Source organism: Nicotiana tabacum, chromosome 4 (genome assembly GCF_000715075.1).
Source record: "Nicotiana tabacum cultivar K326 chromosome 4, ASM71507v2, whole genome shotgun sequence".
Taxonomy (NCBI): Eukaryota; Viridiplantae; Streptophyta; class Magnoliopsida; order Solanales; family Solanaceae; genus Nicotiana; species Nicotiana tabacum.
The window spans coordinates 34,929,857-34,951,964 of NC_134083.1; the positions used below are offsets into that span (position 1 = coordinate 34,929,857).

Below are 22,108 nucleotides of genomic sequence, written 5' to 3' on the forward strand. Positions count from 1 at the left end.
TAGTTGATCACATGATTGGCTGTTGGACACGGTACTTCCTGGACCAGAAGAAGGAACTAGCCTTTGCTTTCTGTTTTACCATTTCAGTTCTCTTGATTGTTTTTCCAATTGAATTCTGGTGTTCTGCTTTTTACTTGTCCTGAGGCTGCACGATCTTAGAAGAAATCTGTTTATATTGTAAATTATGTAAGCCAATCACTTGACCCAGTTTGTGTAAATGTAGAACACGCTACGGGTTCATTGTGATTGAAGCTGTTATAGACTTCCATTGCTCGTCTTCATTTTCCATAGATTATATACTTGTATTTTGATTGAAGCTTCGTCAAAGGGTTAGTCTTACTAAGGCTTATTCCAATTCCTTGCTCTTTGGCTTTGGCTACTCGTTGAGAATGAAAGGCAGCTTATCTCATTCACAAATTCAGTAATTTTGCTATATGAATACATATTTATGTTTCTATCTACAGGGAGTAGTTACAAAAATAACTTTAGCGCTATGTTTTAATTGAGGTAATAATGCCAGGTTAAATAAAGAGCCTAGAAAAGTGAAATTGAGGAAGGTAAGAAAACCATAAATCAGCATATGATAGAATGAAGCGCTTTTATGGACAGGATAATTCCTTAGAATATTCTGCCTGTCCCTGTAGTATATTTTTATTACCAAAGACTTCGTTGTCAGATGAATTTTGTTGCTTTTTCATTTTCTTGTTTCCTAGTTATTACTCCGATAGTTTAATACTAGCTTGTTTGACAAATTATTATTTATTTTTTTTGCCAAAAGTGTTTTTTTTGTTTGTGGCAAAAATGCTTTCTTTCCAAAATTAAGATGTTTAGCCATGCTTTTAGAAGAAAAAAAAATGATTTTGAGTAGAAACATAAACTATATTTTTAGAAGCTGAATAAATAATTTTTTCCAAAGCACGTTTTGAAAAAATACACATAGAGTCGTTTCTTAAAAGTTTAGCCAAACACTAATTGATGTTCAAAATTACTTTTTAAATTGATTAGCCAAGTACAAATGTATATCAAATACTTTTTGAAAAATACTTTTCAAAATAAGTTTGACTTTAAAAGTTTGGCCATATACTGTATAAATTGTCGTCCAAAGCCACAAAGAAAAGAAAAGCGAAATTCCTCTTTTCATGTAATTGCTGAAAGATGCAAAGATACATGTTATCAATATGATTATTCAATGACAGAGATAATTCTAGATTAATGGTTTGTGTCTTAATCGAACGGGGTAGTGCTAAATGCTGCTCGCATTAAATTACAAGTATGTAAGAAGACTAATAAGGGTCTAATTTATTGTATGTTTAAATTTTGTGTTTAACTTTTGTGATTGGTATGTGAATTATCAACTATTTAAGTGTGAATACCCTAACCCCTAAACTATCATTTTTTTTTGTTAGTTATCTACTTAAACTATTCGGTGTATCCAAAAGCCTCCTTAACTATATAGCCCTATATATTAAAATCCCTCGTCGATTTTTTAGTGGTGCGTGTGATACATCCTTCTATTTATTCAGCCTAATCTAAATATCAATTTAATTAAGAATTTTAACTACTAATAAAAATAATAAAAATGGGTAAATGTTTGGGAGGTTAAAAAATCAAAGAAAGAGGGTAAAGGGATAAACACATGATCATTTGTAAAAAGAAAATTTTTGTTCCATTTCCTCCGTAATGGCTATACCATGTCTCAATCATAATTTTCCCTATTAAACTTCGATTAAACATTGGATTTTTTCATTAACCTTCGTTTTCATTGGAAATTTTAGTTTAATATGAGGATTGGGGAAAAAAATAGGGTTTGGTAAAAATTTCAATTAGGGTTTGGTAAAAAATTATGGGCTTTTGGTGGACTAAATAGTATTGAAAGAAGAAGACCTAAATGAAGAAGAAAGATAATTTTAGAAGAAACAAGAGAATGGATTTTTTCTAGATGAAATCCATAAGAAGAAAGGAAGAATAAAAATAAAAATAAAATGAAGAAGAAGGCTAGAATATAAAAAAAAAAAAAAAATAGAGGAAGAATAGAAAGATTAAATTTTTTAAAGAAGGTAACAGTAATTAACCATTAGAAACGGCCAATTAAGACCATTTTTATGTATAATTTTATCCCCACGAGCCTTTCGGCGAGTTACCTTACATATTTCATTGAAAAAAATTGACGGAAGGTTTTTTAATATATAGGGGGATATAGTTAAAGGGGGGTTTGGGGACACCGAATAGTTTAAGTATGTAACTGATAAAAACGTGATAGTTTAGGGAAATTTTATGATACTCGCTCAATATTTAATTTATTGTAACGTGATTCGATGAAAGAGGATTACATGGGAATAAAATAAAAGACGTAAAAACCATACTGCACTCAAAAGGCTGGTCGCGTTTCTTGTCTTTAGGACCACCCTCTTAAATGAATTTTATTTGGTTTAATTAGAATGTGAATGATATGTTTTGCGCGACAGTGCAAAATACGAGAAAAGGTAAAAAGGGGTATGTAATGGAAAGTATCTTTTTTAATCATCTAAGTTTGTAACTAAGAGGAATACTTAAACAAACAAAGAGGAAATTTTACAGTCTTTAATTTTTACATGCATATAGAGTGTACGAACTTTAACATCTCCTATCTTTTACTTTTTTTGTGGTTAAAGAAACTTTAATATTTTTTTTCCTGATAAAGTTTATTTCAACAGCAAACATGGTATAATGTTAATATCTCAAACAATTTGTATACTATATTGTTTCACTTGTTAGATACAGGGGGCGGACCCACATTGGTTCAAGAGTTTCAACTGAATTCGCTTCGTAAATATTTTTTACTATTTATGTGTGTAAATTCTTTTTTAAATAAAAAAGTTGCTATAAAAATAAAGCAGTTGACTTAACCAAAGTTGTGCCTTGGTCGGATGGTTCAATCGGGGTCAACTTCTGCAATTGGTAGCGTGTTTGAACCCAAACTTCAACATTATTTGGGTTCTTTTTACTTTTTCAAACTCGTTATCATCACTTCTTCTTAGTCTTCTTTTTTTGTTAGTTTTAAATAATCTCTTTCCATAGTTATGAACTTTCTTTATGAAATTATTAATTTAGCTTAGCTCTTTTCTAATTTTTTTTGTAACAATTAGTGCAAGTTAAAGTAAAATTAATAAATAAAGTCTAGTATTGTAAATATAGATCAAACTTATGTTTGTTACAATACAATTTGTATATTTTTTTGAAGTTTAATAACTTGTCAAATTGTAAAGGTAAATAGATCAGTTGTTATATATATAGAGAGAGAGGCAAATTTGGACAGTTTCATATATATATATATATATATATATAAGCAAATTTCTTAATACAATTTCTGAAAGACTATACAGCTACCGGTCCGCCTCTGGTTAGATAAGCGTAGTGATAGAATAAAAACAACATAAATCTAAAAGGTAAGAAATATCAATATCCCTTCCAACAAATATTCGTTAATTTTCGAGTTATTATGAGTTGTTAACTGTTATTACCTTAGTAGATAACTATACAAATCTAGGCACCTGGAGTGCCTATCTCCCAAATAAAGCCAATAAAGAGCAAAACGTAAAATGAACTATGCCTTGTATGATGTATCTTGTCTATTTGTATGAGTTTTGGGTGTAGTTTTATTGTACAATGTTTATGTTTCCTTATATCTTCTTTATTGAATGTGCTCTATAGAGAAGTTAGCTTTGTTTTTTTTTTTTTTTTGGGGGGGGGGGGGGGCGGAGGGGGAGGTTTATCTGAATAGTGCCTAAAATATCTTATCATGCAAAACATTCTTGTCTAAGGCAGACAAATTGCGTATGTGAAAGTTGCCGTGTCTTAGTGACGCAATTCTTAAGCATATTATGCCTTCCCCTCGTACTCAATTATGGCTTGAGGTACTTAACTTGCTTTGGCTTTTCTTCATTCTTTTTAATTAGTTTCATTAGTCTCCTCTTTAACCAATTCCCATAAATATTTACAACAATATATGAAGTCCTAATTCCAAAAGAGTCACTATAGGAGTATTAAGTGGGCGTTTGGACATAATAATTGTAAAATTCCGAAAAAAAAAATTCAAGTAAAAATAGTATTTAAAAATTAGAGTTGTGTTTGGACATGAATATAATTTTGGATTGTTTTTAAATTTTTGTGAGTGATTTGAGTGAATTTTGAAAAACAGCTTTTTGGAGTTTTTCAGATTTTCGAAAATTTCCAAAATTCATCTTAAAGTGAAAATTGGAATTTTTATCAAAGGAAAATCCTTTGGCAATTTCATTTATTGAGCGGTCTTTCCTCTTTTTATGTTTATCTCGTTTAAAATGGATTTGGATTCTTCAGTCTAATCCGGTTAATAAGACAATAAAAAATATGTTTTCTTATTTTGGGATCCTTTATCTTTATTTTATTTTAAATCGTTGGGTTTAGACATTACTTTGGTGCTTTTTAATCCTTTCAAAATGGCAGCAGCATACCCCTTTTGCGATTTCTATGAAAGAATCCTACAGACGATGGATTCCCGCGTGAAACACTTTGGATCGAAAAAGTTTGATCAATTCCAAGAAATTTTTGAATTGGAAACTTGCTTAAATTGGATTCTTTCGATTTCCATACCGAAAATATATTTACAAAGTTGTTCCAATTTTTTTATTGATTGGTATTAACCCTAGACCCTTGCCCTGAGAAATAAATTAATACTTTGCTTACCCGCATTTCTCTTGGTATACCCATAACCCACATGTGTGCCTAATAATTTTGCGAAGTTCTTGGAGCATGTGCGATTTATTCAGGATCTTTGTCAAGAAAGAAGTCAGTCCCTTATTCTTTATTTTATGTTAAAAGGTCTGGACTCGAATAGGGAGTCGATTCACGTACTTCACCATTTTCCTGGGTCGTTATCGCATTTATTCATATTGATCAATAGATCTCCGTTCCTGCCAGTTCGCTAAGTAGACTCACTCTATCGAGGGGCAACAAAGGCCGGAACTCTTCCTGCCAAAAACAAGGGACCTACTTATCATCCTAGGAGTTAGTAGGTATGAAAGAGTCCCCTCTCTGTCTGTCTCTCCGAGTTTCTACTACTAAGTAGCACTTCTGCTATTCAATCATAGAATCGATTCCGATCAAGCTGAAAAAAGTCAGCCTTATATATGTTATTAGTAAAGCACTAATGCCTCTCAAAGAATAAGATTATTCGCTTTACCAAAACATATGCGGATCCAATCACGATCTTATATACAAGAAGAACAAAAGATCTTTCTTGATCAATCCCTTTGCCCTTCATTCTTCAAGAATAACAAAGATCCTTTTCATGTTTGAATTTGTTCATTTGGAATCTGGCCAAACATTGATTTTGACAAAAAGTAAAAATAATTCGGAAAAAAGTGAAAAATATTTTATGGCCAAACGGGCTCTAAAGGTAAGTTTCATCGAATGGGGATAAAAATGTGAAAGGAACTATAAAAAAGGGAAGATAAAGAAGAAGGTGAAAAACAATTACTAGCATAAAGGTGGAGTAATGAAACTTAAAACAAAATAAAAACAAAATGGTGTTTTAATAGAAAAAAAATTACGTGTATCTATAATTAAAATATGATTCATACTTTTAATTTTTTATTGTAATATTAAATTATTTGATTTGATTTGGATGAATACGATATTTTTTTAATTTGGAGGGATAATAAATAAAAGCAAGTAATAATCCAAGTAAGTGAGAACTGTTATAAAACAATAAAAGAAGAAGAAGAGTATTGTAGAGAAAAGTAGAGAGAGAATTCTTATTGGTTTGGGATCAATTACAATGAAATAGAACCTCTTTATTTATAAGGAAAGAGTGACTTAGCCACCAAATAACAAACCCTAAAATTTCTCTAAAAGTAGACATTCACCATAAATATAATTTTATTTATAACACTCCCCCTTGAATGTTTATTCAATAGATAATGTGCCTCGTTAAAACCTTAATTAAAATAAAACCTAGTGGAAAAAAAATTTAGAAAAGGAAAAGGAGTACACATATTTAGAAATACGCCTTTTGGTTGCCTCGTTAAAAACCTTGCAAGAAAAACCAAGTGGGATAAAATCTTGTAAGGAAAAAAGAGTACAACGCGTATTAACTCCCCCTGATGAGAGCATCAATTCACATCTTTGAGCATTCACATCCCAATTTTGTGTACCATCTTCAAAAGATCGTTGGTAGAGATTTGATAAACAAATCAGGCATATTGACTTGAATGAATATGTTGCACCTTGAAATCATCATTCTTGAGAGATATGTAATGTCTTCATAAAATGTCGTGGAATGGCCTTTTCAATATCTCCATATAGATTCTTGCTATCATATTATCATCCTTTTAGTTATAGCAAACTACATATGTGCACATATTGCACTTAGGACATGGTACTTCAGGACCAAGAATTGTATATGCTTTAAGCGATTTGAATCCTTCAGGGATCGTCATATAAGTTGAGTCATATAAGCCATTTAAATAGACTTTAGATGCATAACAAGTTTTCATGACATGCTAAACATATAAGATACATGAAAGTGATTGCACACACTATTGACTTTATACTTTCGAGTGTTTGAACTACATGTCTAAAACTACATGTCTTTCATATGAAACCAATTCATTGTTTCTCCATACTTAAGATCCTCTTATATATTTAGCGTTATCATATATGTCGTCGACGAACATTATATATCGGTTTCCATTTTTCATAAAAACATAATGATCTCTTCATTCATATTTTCAAGTACTTGAACCTCTCCTGAGATTTTATGAAATATTATGTCATATGGTCTTCTAGATCACTTGCCTCCTTAATATGATCATTTGCTCATCTTCTTTATCAAGAAATTTACTTAAAACCGATTTGTTTATACACTTTAAACGTACCATAGACTTTGTTCTTCTAGGACTTATTCTAATAAGAGCATTTTCAGTGAGAATATAGTTACTTTCTTTGGGTCAACAAATGCGTCTGGCATGCTTTGTAATACATTGTAGATGAATTATCTTTTTATGAACTTCAAGTTCATATTATCTTATTTGAGGATCTAGATGTAGAAATAATAATTCATTCTACGTAACCTTTTTCAACTGTTTATCCTGTCTCCCCCTCATGTTAAAAAAACTAACTTGCTTCCTCAACTTTGGGAACTCATCTTTGTACATTATGGTGTTAATCAAAATATACACCGCACATCAATAATAATAAGATAAAATTATTTGGTTCCTGACCCTGAACCACTTGTGAGGGGAGAATGTAATATACTTTCGTGTATAACGTATATTAAACTAATATAGATAACTTGTTCTCATAAGCAATAGTTTAACTATTAAGTGGAGGCACTCAATAAATCATTTTGCTAAACCAATTGTGATGTAAACCAACTTATCAAGAAGAACTGTCTTGAATAGAAAATCTGAAAATTATGCTCTAAATTAAGTTATTGAGCAAGTTACCTCACAAACACCAGGTTGCGGGTTAATAATAATCGTATATGTAACCATCTCATAGATGCATCTTATGTAGTATACATGGCAGGTGAATGAGCCCATATTCACCTTTGTTATTTTCGGCATTCATGAGATTCAATCCCAATTTTAGTTGGTCTATTAATGGGAACAAACAACATAAGAGAATTCATACATAACTTTCTAGTTCTTTAATATTTATCCATGTGAATTCTCTTTTATTTTTTGCACATCATATTTAAATTAATATGGCCAAACCAATTATGTCAACTAGATAAATTATCAATATTGATAAACCTTGGGATTGCACCATGACGTGTGCAATTATGAATAAACTTCAAGTTTATTATGATATGTGTTTTTATATCAATAAACTTTTACATTTTTATGGCATTCTTTTCTTTGTGTAGTACAAACTGGAGAATAAAGCGGGTAGCTTTTTACATACATATTACCTCGCTACAAGTTGTAGTAATAGAAGATATTAAATCTTTACTTTATTTATAGTCTCAGTATAACCAATCGCTTTCGCGATCTTTAGAAACTCAATAAATTTGTTTGAGACTTACTACGGCATCATACCTTATTGATAATCAATCTTATTTCTCCAAAGTAGTATAATTGGCTCTTCTAGAGTTTTCAATTAATTCTATACTATCACATATTTATCAATATTCATATGGTAAATATCTCTTTCAAGGAGAAAGTTATACCATTATGATTATGGTAAAAATCATTATAGGCAAGATATGTTTCGTCTATTACTTTGCCATGTAATAATCACACTGCCATAATATTTTGGCATGATCACAATAGGTACGTGATCAATGACCATTCGTGCTATAATAATGAAATTATTTTTTTATTTCATCTCAAACCCTTTTCTAGAGATTAGTGTGGTATATCCACTACACTAGCACGTTCATATTCTTCCAAGAATGAATATGTATTCATAAATCAGACGTTGTCACATTCACATCATGAGTGGACCATAGTCATCTATACGTGCTTTACAAAATCTCATGTTAAATTGTTGACAAACATTACTTTCACAGAGTGAAAGATTATTTTGAGAATCCTTATTATTCTCATTACCATAATGATGACGATTATAATTTCGTCTATTGCCACGTCCACATTCATTGATACCTTCACGGTAATAATTTTGTCTTCTTTTAGACTTATTATATATTGCTACCACATTCTCTTAATAGAATGAGAATGAAGCAAATTCAATGGGACGAGTTTTCACTTTTTGTGTTCACAATCATACATGAATTTGATCATGGCAAGACAGAGAAAATTTACCACTTCGAGTAGTTATAATTTCTTACAAACTCTATTAGAGTTATAATCAAACTCTGTTGTCTTTGCTTGTATTTAAAATCAAATTATAAAATTTCAAGAGTTTAGAAAAGAAAAATAAGGTAAAATACTTACCTTCAATCCAGAATTTAATCCTGAAAGAAGTTCATGGAATAATTGATAATCATTATGTTTAATATTATATACAAGTTGGGCACCATATTCCAAAGCCCGATGACCAAAGCAGATGCCTCTACTCAATTGGTTAGAGTCTCGTGCTGATAACGTGTTATAAAACAATAAAAGAAGAAGAAACATATTGTAGAGAAAAGTAGAGAGAATTCTTAATGATTTGGGACCAATTACAATGGAATATAACCTCTTTATTTATAGGGAAAGAGTGACTTAGCCACCAAGTAACAAAACCTAAAATCTGTCTAAAAGTGACCATTCACCGTAAATATAATTTTATTTATAACAAAGAACAAAAAATCATAAAATCTCCATTTTCTCCTCCTGCCAACAAAGACTGAAGAGTTGCTGAGGAGTCGGGACACAACTTCCCAGACATCGCCCCTCACGCTATCCACTCCCCTCGTTACCCACCCCCCTCGTTACCCACCCCCATTACTCCCTTTTGTTTGTTAGGTGTTTACACACAAACACAGATATAGAGCAAAACAGAGTCCGACTCACTCTGTACGTACTTACCTATACATACAAAAACGCACCTTCAATTCGCCGATCGATTACTCCGATTCCGACGTAACTCTCACATTCTATTACTCACACCAGCAAGTCTCCCTTATCTCTTCCTATTTGTATAGAGGCTCATATATCTGTTCAATTGGAGATACTGAGATATTATTTCCGTATATATTGATATATACATATTTATAGGTTTTTAGGCGCATGAGATATATTGTATGTATATGCATACGATTGAATTGCTATAGAACAAATTAATGGTGCATAAGAAGCGAACCGTCGCTCCTCGTTCCAAACCCTCGGCTGCGCCGGTGGCGGTTCTACCTGTACCCGACGATGCGGAAATTGAGCTGCTTGAATCGGACCTAAACCTAGTCTCGGTAAGTCCAGCAGGTCGGAAGAAGCCGTCGAGCAAAAAGGATGCTTCGGCGGTTGCTGAAGGTGAGAAGAATGCCTTCTCAGCTTCTTATGCTTCAATTAAGCTTGAATGCGAGCGTGCCCTAACATCCCTGCGTCGGGGAAACCATACAAAAGCTCTAAGATTGATGAAGGAGCTGTCCAGCAAGCATGACAACTTACCTTACGCGGCTCTGATTCATCGTGTCCAGGGCACTGTTTGTGTTAAAGTGGCTTCCGTGATTGATGACCCCAATGCGAAACATAGGCATTTGAAGAATGCAATTGAGAGTGCTAGGAAAGCAGTATCAATGTCTCCGAACTCGATTGAGTTTGCACATTTCTATGCTAATTTGTTATACGAGGCTGCAAATGAGGGGAAGGAATATGAGGAAGTTGTACAGGAGTGTGAAAGGGCATTGGCAATTGAGAACCCCGTAGATCCTGCAAAAGAGAGCTTACAGGAGGAGAGCCAACAGAAGGTTGAGACACCTCATGCTCGGATTGAGCATGTACAGAATGAGCTCCGAGGTTTAATTCAGAAGTCAAACATTGCTTCCATATCTACTTGGATGAAGCATATAGGCAATGGTGAGGAAAAATTCAGGTTGATCCCGATTAGGAGGGTGTCCGAGGACCCAATGGAGCTGAGGTTGGTTCAAGCAAGAAGGCCAAATGAGATTAAAAAGGCGACTAAGACACCGGAAGAGAGGAGGAAGGAGATTGAAGTCCGGGTGGCTGCTGCAAGGCTGTTGCAACAGAAGTCTGAAACTGTCGAGACAGACAATGATGTAGATAAAGCTTCGGATCTGACAACAGGATCAGGGCAGAGAATTGGTGAGAGGAGGAAGAGCGGAAATGCAAGGAAAAATGCGTCTTCCACAGAGAGAAAGAATTGGGTGCAGTCATATTGGAACTCCATGACTTTGGACAGGAAGAAAGAGTTGCTTAGAATTACAATTTCAGATCTCAAGGCTCATTTAAATGCATCAAAAGGCGGATTGGCTAATGAAGTGCTCTCTGAGGCTCTATCATTTGCTGAAACCAATAAAGATTGGAAGTTTTTGGCATGTTGCCGCTGTGGTGAAAAATTTATCGACTCTGAATCACACAACCATCATGTTGTGCATGAGCACATTGGAACTTTGCTGCCTAAATTGCAGTCTATTTTGCCTCAGAATGTGGAGAACGAGTGGGCAGAGATGCTTCTGAATTGTCCTTGGAAACCGTTAGATGTTAGTGCGGCAGCAAAGATGCTTGATGAACAATCAAGATCTCAAGAACATGGTTTTCTTGATGAGACACACCCAAGAGATAACACAGAAGAGTCTAAGGATGACGTTTCTGATGTTTTTTGCAATGAAGACGAATGGGATTCGTCACCTAGAAAGAAGAAATTAGGGGATAGAACAAACGGATATAGGGTTGAGAGCAGAGAATATGATAAAATATCAGACATTGAGTTGATGGATTGCGATGGAAACAATGGTACTAAGAATTGTTTCCTTCCTGACAAGTGGCCACTATCTGATGATCCCGACCGAGCAAAGCTTCTTGAAGGAATTCATGCTATATTCCAGGCTCTTATTGGAAATAAATATCTTGCTTCAAGTCACCTCAGCAAGGTTGTTCATTTTGCAGTGGAAGAGCTTCAGGGTCTTGCTTTTGGCTCTCAACTTCTTAACTACAATGTTGATCAAACTCCCTTATGCATCTGCTTTCTGGATGCACAAGAATTAAAAAAGGTGCTAAAGTTTCTGCAAGAGCTTTCTCATTGTTGTGGCTTAGGTTGGTATTCTGAGAAAATTAGTGCTAGTGATGGAGCAAGCAATGCTAGTCAAGGATTTGACGACCTGGAGAAAGTAGTTTTCAGTGAGGATAGTTCATGTTTATTGTTTGATGAGCATTTCATGCCTTGCAAACTTACTCCCAGTTCATTTCCAGATACAGTTTCTATTGACAGAACTGCATATGTTTTGTCTAGTAATCAGTACCAGAATGGAGCTGAACTTGATTTCGCTGCATTGTTGTCCTGGATATTCACCGGTCCTTCAAGTCTGGAACAACTGGCATCCTGGGTACGTGCAAGAGAAGAGAAAGCACAACAAGGTATGGAAATTCTTCGCTTTCTTGAGAAGGAGTTTTATGACCTCCAGGGTTTATGTGAGAGAAAATATGAGCATTTAAGTTACGAGGAAGCACTGCAGGCAGTGGAAGATCTTTGTTCAGAAGAGGGTAGGAAAAGAGAACATGCAATAGAATTTGTCCGACGAAGTTATGATTCTGTCTTGCGGAAGCGGCGAGAAGAGCTCATAGAAAGTGAAAATGAAGTTACATTTATTGGCAGTAGGTTTGAGTTGGATGCTATATCAAATGTTCTGAAGGAAGCAGAGTCTCTCAATGGCAGTCGGTTTGGTTTTGAGGAAACTTACATTGGTGGAACATCTCACCTATGTGACCTCGAATCTGGTGAAGAGGAAGACTGGAGACTGAAGGACTACCTTCATCAGGTGGACTCTTGTGTGGAAGTTGCACTACAGAGACAGAAGGAACATGTCTCCATTGAGGTTGGTGCATCAACTATGGTTTACAGCTGGTTTATTTATTTATTAAATTTCCATTTTTTCTTTACTTGATTTCTTGTTTTTCAATTTCCCGAATTTAGCTGAGTAAGATAGATGCTCGGATCATGCGAGTGGTTGCTGGGATGCAGCGGCTGAAAGTAAAGCTTGAGCATGCATCTGCCCAGGATTATCGGAGGATTTTAGTGACACTGTTGAAATCATTTATGCGGGTGCGTACTTAGCATCTACTTTTGTGATAGTTCCTTTATTGCTCTGTTACTGTGATCTCTCTCTTACTTTATTTCTAGCATTTACCTGTTTTACTATTCTTTTATGATGATGATTAACTTTCTCTTTCTTCAGGCAAATTTGGAGGATCTGGCTGAGAAGGATGCTACCGAGAAATCTGATGCTGCAAGGGAAGCTTTTCTGGCTGAACTTGATCGTGATTCTAAAAACAGTTCAGGCGGAGGCAATGGTTATTCTAAACATACACATGACAAAATTAAGGATAAGAAAAAGAATAAAGAATACCGGAAAACCAAGGATTCAAAGGTTGACTTTTGTTTCTGATGCAATTGTTAGTGTATACTAGTTGGAAGATAATCAGTTTACTCTCACTTGTGCAGCCTACTAGTGGTAATGAACTGCATTTGCTTCGCCATCAGACTATGGCAGATGGGTATGTCTTTTTTTTAAAGAAATGCCTTTCCCATTAGCTTGAACTCCATGTTATGCAGAAAGCATGATGGCCTTTAATATCTGCAAAAACCTGTGCTGTTGCAGCTCATTTGCAGTTACTCATGATGGAGAGGATCAAGGTGATGAAACTGTTGGAAATGGTGATTCCTTGGATGAACAGGAGTATAGACGTAGAATTGAACTCGAAGCAGAGGAAAGAAAGCTTGAAGAAACTTTGGAATATCAAAGACGAATGGAGAATGAGGCTAAATTGAAGCATCTGGCCGAGCAAAATAAGAGAACTACAAAAGCAGTTTCAGGAAGTGTGGATGCAATTATGAAGTCTGATATTTACAAGCACAGTGATAATGGTCAAGAAATCAATGAGCAATGGAAGAGTAGTAAGAAGGTCAATACTCCTATGCTTGGATTCTCCTATCTGTGTGAGAGTTTCCCGTTCTATTCTCTGTTCTTGAAATGAAAGTCATTGAATGTTAGGTGTTACTCTTGAAGGATATGCTTCACTATGTTTTAGGACGAATATTGATTGTAATATATGACTTGCAAATTTTGGAATCCTTGATGCAGATGAATGGATTTCCGGACAGTTTAGAAGTCCCAAAGCACAGTGCTGAAGGAATGACGCAAAATACTGGTAAGGCCCTTGGTCAATATCAGGAACAATTTTTGCCAGCTAAAAAAACCCCTTGGCCATGCAGTGCCACTGTTAGGATGTCACATGAATTTTATATACTATTTTTTTCTCCCGCTCAGGACTGTCAAATGAAGGAATTCCAGAGGATAGTACTCTGATATCTGCCCGACGCTCTGGAAGGAGAGGCAGACGTCAGAAAGATTCTAAGCTTATTGATGGGAAGTTTCAGTCTGCTTCTGCCGAAAGGGAAAATACTGAAGTTGGTGAACCAAGAGCTCTGGATGCTTCACCTGGTGAGTTACGATTGTTTACTTAACTATTCTGTAGTGCCTTTATTTGCTGGCCCTGAAGAAATACCAGTTTTCTGCAGTTTATATCTTTGTTTCCTAATTTTAGCGTGTATTCTGTAGTTTGCTAAATTTACATGTGAATTTTGGGCCCAACTGCTACCTTGGGTAGAAGCTGGTGGATTGTTGACAAGTATCAAATCCGCATGTCTTGTAAATGAGTCAACCAGACCCAAGCCCCGAGAAAGGATGATAGTTTTTTCGACCAAAGGATCAAGTTGAAAACACGCTATATTTCAGGAGCATAGCACAGAAAGCTTATATCAATTTAGTTGGAGTTAATTGGCTAGTTATTATCTTTTTTTTTTATATAAGGTAAATCATATTATTAACAAGTGGGGGAAACCCCGTATACAAGTTATTAATTGTCATATGGCTGTAAAGACCTGATACTTTGCTAGTTGATCTGAAGAGTTCTCGTAGTGCTGCTTTCTAATTTGATAACCGCATATCTGTATTTGCATATTCGACAAATTAGTTACCACCAAGTTAGTCCTCGATGATCCTTGTAATCTCTTTCCATTTCGTCAGTCGTTTAATTCTTTCTTGTTTCATGGATATAACAGTGGAGTTCTGTTATTGCTTAACTATATCTTCAAGTAGGCATGTTAATGTTGTAGCTATACAGTGGGACAGTTTTATCCAATTGTATGTGCAATTGGGAGGAGGAAACTGTGGAGTTACAGTCAATTTGGGTCCAACTAGTTATTAGGCCTAACACCTCTTACTTTCCCCACCCTTCCCCAAGAAATGAAAAGCTAAACTGGTGGGTGGAGATAGCTGCTTTTCCTTTTCCCTGTAGTTTTGTTTTCGCCTCAATTTATTTTACCTTGTGGTTGTGGATTCTGTTTATGAACAATTCAATATGATGGATCCTCTGAGTTGATCTACCTTTGATTTCAATACTAGAAAATAATGGTTCAGCAAATAGTGGAACAAAGACATTGAGACAGCTACATGTGGAGGAGGATGATGAAGAAAGGTTCCAAGCTGACCTTAAGAAGGCCGTTCGGCAAAGCCTTGGTATGCATATTTATCTTTCTTTTACAGTCACTGGCTCTCTGAAAGTAGTTTGATGCTTATTCATTTGGGCTGTTCTGCATCTGTTTTTCGTTTTTACCATTGTTATAAAAGTAATCTGAACATATGCCTGATGTACCTTCTCATTTTCCTTATCTATGGTCAATGTAAAATCTTCTGAAAATATGATTCCCTCTATCTCATTTTATGTGACACGCTGTCCTTTTTGGTCTGTCCGAAAAAGACTTACGCCTTTCTATACTTAGAAACAATTTACTAACTTCCCATTTTACCTTAATGACATAATTTTATAGCTACAAATATGTCATGGCATATTTAAGACCACAAGCGTCAAAAATTTCTTTCATAAAGTTTGTGTGCAGTCAAACACCTTCACATAAAATGAGATGGAAGGAGTAACAAAAAATGTAAAGTCTTCTAAAATTGTGATAATCCGGCAATTGCTTGAAGATTTAAACAACCTCGATATCTGTACTCTCTTGCTAGCTGAGATTTCATTGGAACTCGTTGAACCTGTTTCTTATAGAGAAGCAATTTCACTATTCCTCCACTTATTAAAGTGCTCTTCCCTCATTCTCATTTTTAACTCTTTTTTATAATGCTAGACACATTCCATGCACATGAGAAGCTGCCCTTGCTGCCAAGTTTAGGGAATGGACATATTTTGCTCCCCAACGCTGGGACTTTGAGCAATGAAAAGAGTACTGGAGATGTAACTGTAATGGATTTATATGGCACTGGACTAAAGAATGAAGTTGGGGAATACAATTGCTTTCTAAATGTCATCATACAGGTTTGTGTTCACAAGGACTGATCCTTTTTTTCCATCATAGTATGAGTTCACTTGTATTGTGCTTCTTACTGATATTCATATGTAACATGCTCTGAGATGCCTCTTATTGTGTTTCCTTAGTCATTGTGGCATCTAAGACGATTTCGAGATGAATTTCTGAGAACAGCATCCGAACATGTTCATGTTGGTGATCCATGTGTGATATGTGCTTTATATGACATATTTACTGCTTTGAGCACCGCTTCAACTGAAACATGCAGAGAGACTGTTGCTCCTTCTTCTCTGAGAATCGCCCTGAGCAACCTGTATCCTGATAGTAATTTTTTCCAGGAGGTGAATCTGAAATTGTATTTTTAATAACTGGCTTTCCGCCTGTTTAAATAACTGGCTCAAATTTTGGTTAACATAGTACTGATCTACAGGGTCAGATGAATGATGCATCTGAAGTGCTGGGCGTAATATTTGATTGCCTACATCGGTCGTTTACATCAGCTTCAGGTGTTTCTGATACTGAATCTGCAGATAGTAGCTGCATGGGCACATGGGATTGTTCAAATGGTGCTTGTGTTGTACATTCTCTTTTCGGGATGGATATTTTTGAACGAATGAACTGCTACAATTGTGGATTGGAGTCTAGACATCTGAAGTATACATCTTTCTTTCACAATATTAATGCCAGTGCCCTCCGAACAATGAAGGCATGTTCTTCAAAGCAATTCTGCGATGGCACTTTAATTTCCATTCTGCATAATAATTTTATGAGGTTCATAAAAAAGAATTTGGTCAGTTAGCATTTTACTTTCTCCTGTTTAAGTTTCATGTCCTTTCCTTCAGGTTATGTGTCCAGAAAGCTCCTTTGATGAGCTTCTGAATCTTGTTGAGATGAACCATCAGCTGGCTTGTGATTCTGAGGTTGGTGGATGTGGGAAGCTTAACTACATCCATCATATCCTCTCTACTCCACCGCATGTGTTTACTATAGGTATCTGTTTTCTTTTGATTTTCCTTTTTTTTCTTTCTGCCATGGGTGGTCTATATCTCAAGAAAATTGTCACATGGTCCTCATTTTCTTTTCTATTCTTTTCCTTCAGTTTTAGGTTGGCAAAATACTTGTGAGAATGTAGATGACATAAAGGCAACATTATCAGCTCTATCTACTGAGGTGGACATTGGTGTACTTTACCGTGGCCTCGATCCTAAAAACAAACATCGCTTAATTTCAGTGGTAAACCTATTTTGACTCTTTTATCATTGTCTTCTGAAAAAAAATCCTGTGGCTTGACATGCTGAGGGTATATAGTCCCAATTAATCGCATCATCAGTATTTTCATTATTCTTGGTCACGTTCATTTTATTACTTGATCTTTTGTGATATTCTTGGTCCATGATAAGTTGTTTTATGTTGTCTGCTAACATTCAAATTCTAAATAAGAAAATTAAGAAGCTGTAAATGAAATGATATCAAGTTGCTGGCCGTCTGCGTGCCATCCGCTTTTCTGATGATCTCATGTTCCTGTTTGATGATTCTTGCATGTTTATTTCATATATTGCATTCTCAACCAATTTGATTGTACACATAAACGGATGGTAGTCATCTTTGGCTCTCGACGAATTATGTTGATACTAATTTATTTTTCCTTGAAGGATTGATAAGGATTATCTTCTGTTCACTTTTCATACGAGTACTTCTGTCGGGCAGTCTTAATTGATTTTGGTTTAAATGGTGACGTTCCAATTAATCCTGAGTTTATTTAATTTCCATTTTGGAATTTCAACAATATTAGCTTTGCTGTTTCAATTTCAGAGCTTGATTAATTTCAATAAAGTGGGTATTTACCATGGAGACCAGCGTTCAAATCTCCATAGACAAAATATTTTGATTTCTATCCATTTGCCCAAGCCTTGGACAGAATTATCTTGTACTTGTGTTGGTGGAAAATAATAGGTACCCTGTAGAATAGTCGATGCGCGCACAAGTTATGGCGGACACCCCTACTGAATAAAAAAATAACCATAACTACAAGAAGTATCCTCAGTCACAAGCTAGATGGAGTTGGCTATATGAATTCTCACTATCCATTCGCTGTTTGAACCTGTTGCATTCCAATATTCAATCATTTAGATTCTCTATTACTAAGAAGTACTCTATATTTTCTGCTAATATACAAATCTCTAACAAGTTGTTTACTTTATTTCTTTATGCTTCCTCAGGTTTGCTACTATGGGCAGCATTATCACTGCTTTGCCTACGGTCATGATCATGGACGGTGGGTCATGTATGATGACAAAACTGTGAAGGTAAAAGTTTCTTCTTCCTCTTCCGATTCGTCTTGTTATTATTCTAGTTTTTGTAAATTAGGGGTATTTGATATTCAGGTTATTGGCAGCTGGGATGATGTTCTTGTTATGTGTGAAAGAGGGCATTTGCAACCGCAGGTCCTCTTCTTTGAAGCTGTAAACTAGTATGACTTAGAAGATGATACCTCTCTTTCAATTAAATGGAATTCAGCTTATAAAACATGCCTGCCTCTATACCACACTGCAGATGTGAATCAGCAGGTTTTTCCATTCAAGCGGCAAACTTATTATCTTACCTTCACATGCTGTTTTGACTGAGCTAAAAAGCTGCAAATTCTTATTTGGAAAATGTAGATGCTGTACAAAGTACAAACCCAAGCTGTAGTAGCATACAGTCAAGTTTTGTTGTGATGAAAAGATTATAGGAGTCATCGGCACGCGGGTACCAATTTGAAAACTCTGTTTCATCATTGGTTCACGTCAGATCATAGGAAAGCAAGAGCAGGTACCAATGCCCTTGATACCTGGATACCGTCGGCAGAAGCATGTTTTTGCATCTGCCAGTTCTCTAAATTTTTGGAAATCCTTATAATAAGGTGGCATGATGCATTTGCTACCAGTTGCCTGACCTGGAGAGATCTGGATTTCTACTTCCAAATGGCAGCAAAGTACCTTTTACATGATATTTGCTTCTGTACACAGGAAATGCTAGGAAATTTGCATCTTAATACCTTTCAATGTAAGGAAGTTGTGTATAATGGTCGTAAGTTTTTAGTGATGCAGTTTATAGTACGTGCTTCCCACCCCCCTCACTTCAGGGGGAGTAAATTTTGAGTGCTCTAGAATTGATGGGAATTTTGTATATGACAGATGATGACGAGAATGAAAAGAAAGAAAAATTGCTAATAGTTTGTGAAGCAGGAAAACATCTTGCTGACTGGTGATTCAGTATTTCCCTTGCCAGTTTTCTCTTTTCATATATTTGTGTGTGGATATAATCAGTGAAGATAAAGATCTCATGAAGTTTAAAACCAGCACTAAGGGTGCTGAAATATGTACAACAAGAAGTCTAAGAATCCGTCTCCCACTTACCCTGAAGGGAGCTGATAAAGTCTAACGTACTGTCAGCATTTTCTATGTATTCAAATTTACACCAGCAAGACAGCAAATGTAAACAAATGAGCTTAATTCTGCTGATAGGCTCTGCTATCTTCTCAAGACATCTGTTGTTTCTCTCTTTCCACATAGTCCGCCTGATAAAAGCAGGTATCGATTGATTATACTCTATTTTTCTTGTTAATCAAACCCCTTAAAACTCCAGTTGGCGAGCAACTCCTTGGTCATTCTTGGCATTATCGTCTTCACCTTGAATACATTCAGGAGCATGTGTCACACTTGGGAGGTGACTACAGAGAATGAAGATTTGCCTATTTTTTTTCTATTTCCTATTCACACTGTTGGGATGGTATATCCCTCTTTTGGTAAATTGTAATTTTGTGGAGGTTTTGGTTGATCAATCTCTGGCTCTCTTTTTGTGTTGTGTTTTTTCACAAACCTCATAGAGACTTGTATAGGAACAAAAATTGTCTTACGAAAAAGGAGTTGAAAAGAGAAGGCACTACAATATAGCTACTTCATGACCCTCGACGTTAAAGAAATATAATTAAAGCTTTATAACAAAATTCAAATAAAGAATCAGTTTTATTCTATGTTATATATAATTTATGCCATTAAGCAAATGGAAAATACTAATCAAGGAAAGTGACTAGGCCTTCTTTATAGTGTCCATGACACTTAAACTTTTTTAGGTACAGTAGATGATTAGCATCAAAACCAAAAAACACTATGTTTTCCCAACTTGATGCATAGAATCTAATGTCTAAAATGTAAACTGCAGTCAATTTAGCCTAGAAATTAGTTGTTTGTATTTTCTCTTTTCGTTTTTTCCGCTGTGATGAAAGCTAGAAATTAGTAGTTTGTATTTTTGTTTTTTCCGCTGTGATAAAAGCTAGAAAAATAATATCAAAAGCGTTAATGAGATGTAACCACAAGCGCGCCACATAATGAGGAAAAGAAGTCCTATTTTTGCTGAGGGAAAAAGGACTAGGCTATGCTCTGAGTAAAAACAATAAACACAACGGTCAAGGACTTGAAAATACCAAAAAACAAACATTTCCAACATTCCCGAATTTCTCTCTTCCAATCTCTTTACTTTTACTGAGTCTTTCACCAGCCCTCAGCAAAATCCGCTATTAAACAGACCTGTTCCAGACTCAATCCTCTGCCATTTGGCTTCTTTCTGTCTTCCCTATACTCCTTCACCACACTCCCTTTAATTCCCTATCTTTCTCAAATCTTGAATATCCCTTCTTCCTTCCTATTGCTTTGCCATTCTTGAAACTTTTTCCAAGTCCGTTTGATGCTTTGAAGATCACACAATGACTCTCAAGGGTGGCACCAGCCAAGCCTGCGCTGCGTGCAAGTACCAAAGGAGACGTTGCACTTCCGACTGCCCCTTAGCTCCCTATTTCCCAGCTGATCAACCCAAAATGTTCCAAAACGCACACAGGCTCTTCGGGGTCAGCAACATTCTAAAAATACTAAAGCAGCTTGATCCATCTCAAAAGAAAGTGGCCATGAAATCCATTATTTATCAAGCAAATGCCCGCGATAAGCATCCTGTGTATGGATGTGTCGCGGAGATACAAAACCTCGTCTTTAACATTCAACTCTATGAGGAGGAACTTCAAGCTGTCCATGCACAATTAGCCTTCTATAGACAGCAGCATCAACAACAAGAGATCTCATCCACAGCACTCAGTGATTCTGTTTCTCAGATACAATTGGGAATGCCTCCTCCTCCTCCTCCTCCTCCTCCTCAGCCCGCTAATGGAAATGGATTAACACTGTTCCATCAAGATGCGCCTTCACAGCAATATAATGCATTGCCTGTCCAATCTTATCCCTCTTACTCAAACAACAGCTATGCTGCTTACAACAACAACACTACATTTGTGGACCCTAAAGATAATAATGCTGTCAATTCGTTATGGATTCAACAATCATATGGTAATAGTGCTTGCAATAACAACACAATGATCATGCAATCTCAGTTGCCAGCTTCACAAGCAATTTCTGTCCCACCAGAAGTTACTCAAGACTACGATGAGATACATCCGTTTTTTGACACTATTGATGATAGACAGTCTTATATTGATTCTAAAGAAGCCTATGACTCAAGGTATGCTCATTGGCCTGGTAAGTTGTGTTATTGTAATGACTAATGAATGCTGATACACACTTAAGTTAGAAGATTTTTCATGCATTTAGCTGAACTCTTCTACTGGTTGTTATTATTGATATATTCTTATTGTTGTCATTGTTTTGTGGTTCTGAAATGAAAAAATTGTCTCGTGCAGTTCGGAATCATCATTGAAAGACACGAGACATTCTGTGGAGCATGTTGCTGAGAATGAATTAAAGAGTGCTGCAGCATGTTTCACTCTTACCAGTGTCAACTGATAGCGTGCAACGAAAATGTAAGAAGAATGATACCAGACTGGCTTTTTCTTTTGCCATTCAAAATTTTGTCTTGTTAGGATACAAAACATCGAGAATGTACTGCCATTTTGAGAATACTTTAATTCCACCTGTCCTGCTATATTTGGTTTTTAGAAAGTTGGACACTAGCTTGTTGCCTTTGTAGAAGACGATTTGCGTCTTTTGCTGCAGTATAAAACAATCCTTCCATGTATACACCTCATATCTGTCCTACCACCTGAAGACATAGTTGCTAAGTGGAATCGCTACTTCTTTTCCCGAATTTAAGGTTAACTTATTCTTTT

General features: G+C 35.6%; 2 protein-coding genes across 5 annotated transcripts; both read left to right on the forward strand.

Annotated features, from left to right (window-relative positions):
* The first annotated feature begins 9,304 nt into the window (after positions 1–9,304).
* Positions 9,305–19,169, forward strand: LOC107803228 (uncharacterized). Of its 4 annotated transcripts, XM_016626872.2 has the most exons (17): positions 9,305–12,451; positions 12,550–12,678; positions 12,812–13,003; positions 13,078–13,130; positions 13,235–13,538; positions 13,718–13,784; positions 13,904–14,077; positions 15,041–15,154; positions 15,778–15,965; positions 16,086–16,298; positions 16,388–16,663; positions 16,800–16,947; positions 17,057–17,190; positions 18,177–18,263; positions 18,342–18,401; positions 18,511–18,524; positions 18,618–18,756. In XM_016626872.2, exons 1-16 carry the CDS (start codon positions 9,746–9,748, stop codon positions 18,514–18,516), a joined length of 4,851 nt encoding a protein of 1,616 aa, XP_016482358.1. In that variant the 5' UTR covers positions 9,305–9,745; the 3' UTR covers positions 18,517–18,524; positions 18,618–18,756. The 4 variants fall into 4 exon arrangements, 3 of the variants coding, with proteins under 3 accessions (XP_016482358.1, XP_016482357.1, XP_016482356.1); XR_001651984.2 differs by having other exon boundaries at positions 18,342–18,524; XM_016626871.2 differs by having other exon boundaries at positions 18,511–19,169.
* A 1,392-nt stretch (positions 19,170–20,561) lies between these two features.
* On the forward strand, positions 20,562–22,019 carry LOC107803232 (LOB domain-containing protein 27-like). The gene is made up of 2 exons (XM_016626879.2): positions 20,562–21,504; positions 21,683–22,019. The coding sequence occupies exons 1-2, from the start codon at positions 20,702–20,704 to the stop codon at positions 21,783–21,785; spliced, it is 906 nt and encodes a 301-aa protein (XP_016482365.1). The 5' UTR covers positions 20,562–20,701; the 3' UTR covers positions 21,786–22,019.
* Positions 22,020–22,108: the final 89 nt, after the last annotated feature.

Excerpts from the sequence above, each read along its gene's own strand:
- LOC107803228 (XM_016626870.2), top strand. The coding sequence starts at position 9,746 with ATGGTGCATAAGAAGCGAACCGTCGCTCCTCGTTCCAAACCCTCGGCT. Across the intron at positions 13,539-13,717 it reads AATGGAAGAGTAGTAAGAAG|ATGAATGGATTTCCGGACAG; the intron begins GTCAATACTCCT and ends TCCTTGATGCAG. Across the intron at positions 16,299-16,387 it reads ATAGTAATTTTTTCCAGGAG|GGTCAGATGAATGATGCATC; the intron begins GTGAATCTGAAA and ends ACTGATCTACAG.
- LOC107803232 (XM_016626879.2), top strand. The coding sequence starts at position 20,702 with ATGACTCTCAAGGGTGGCACCAGCCAAGCCTGCGCTGCGTGCAAGTAC. Across the intron at positions 21,505-21,682 it reads AAAGAAGCCTATGACTCAAG|TTCGGAATCATCATTGAAAG; the intron begins GTATGCTCATTG and ends TGTCTCGTGCAG.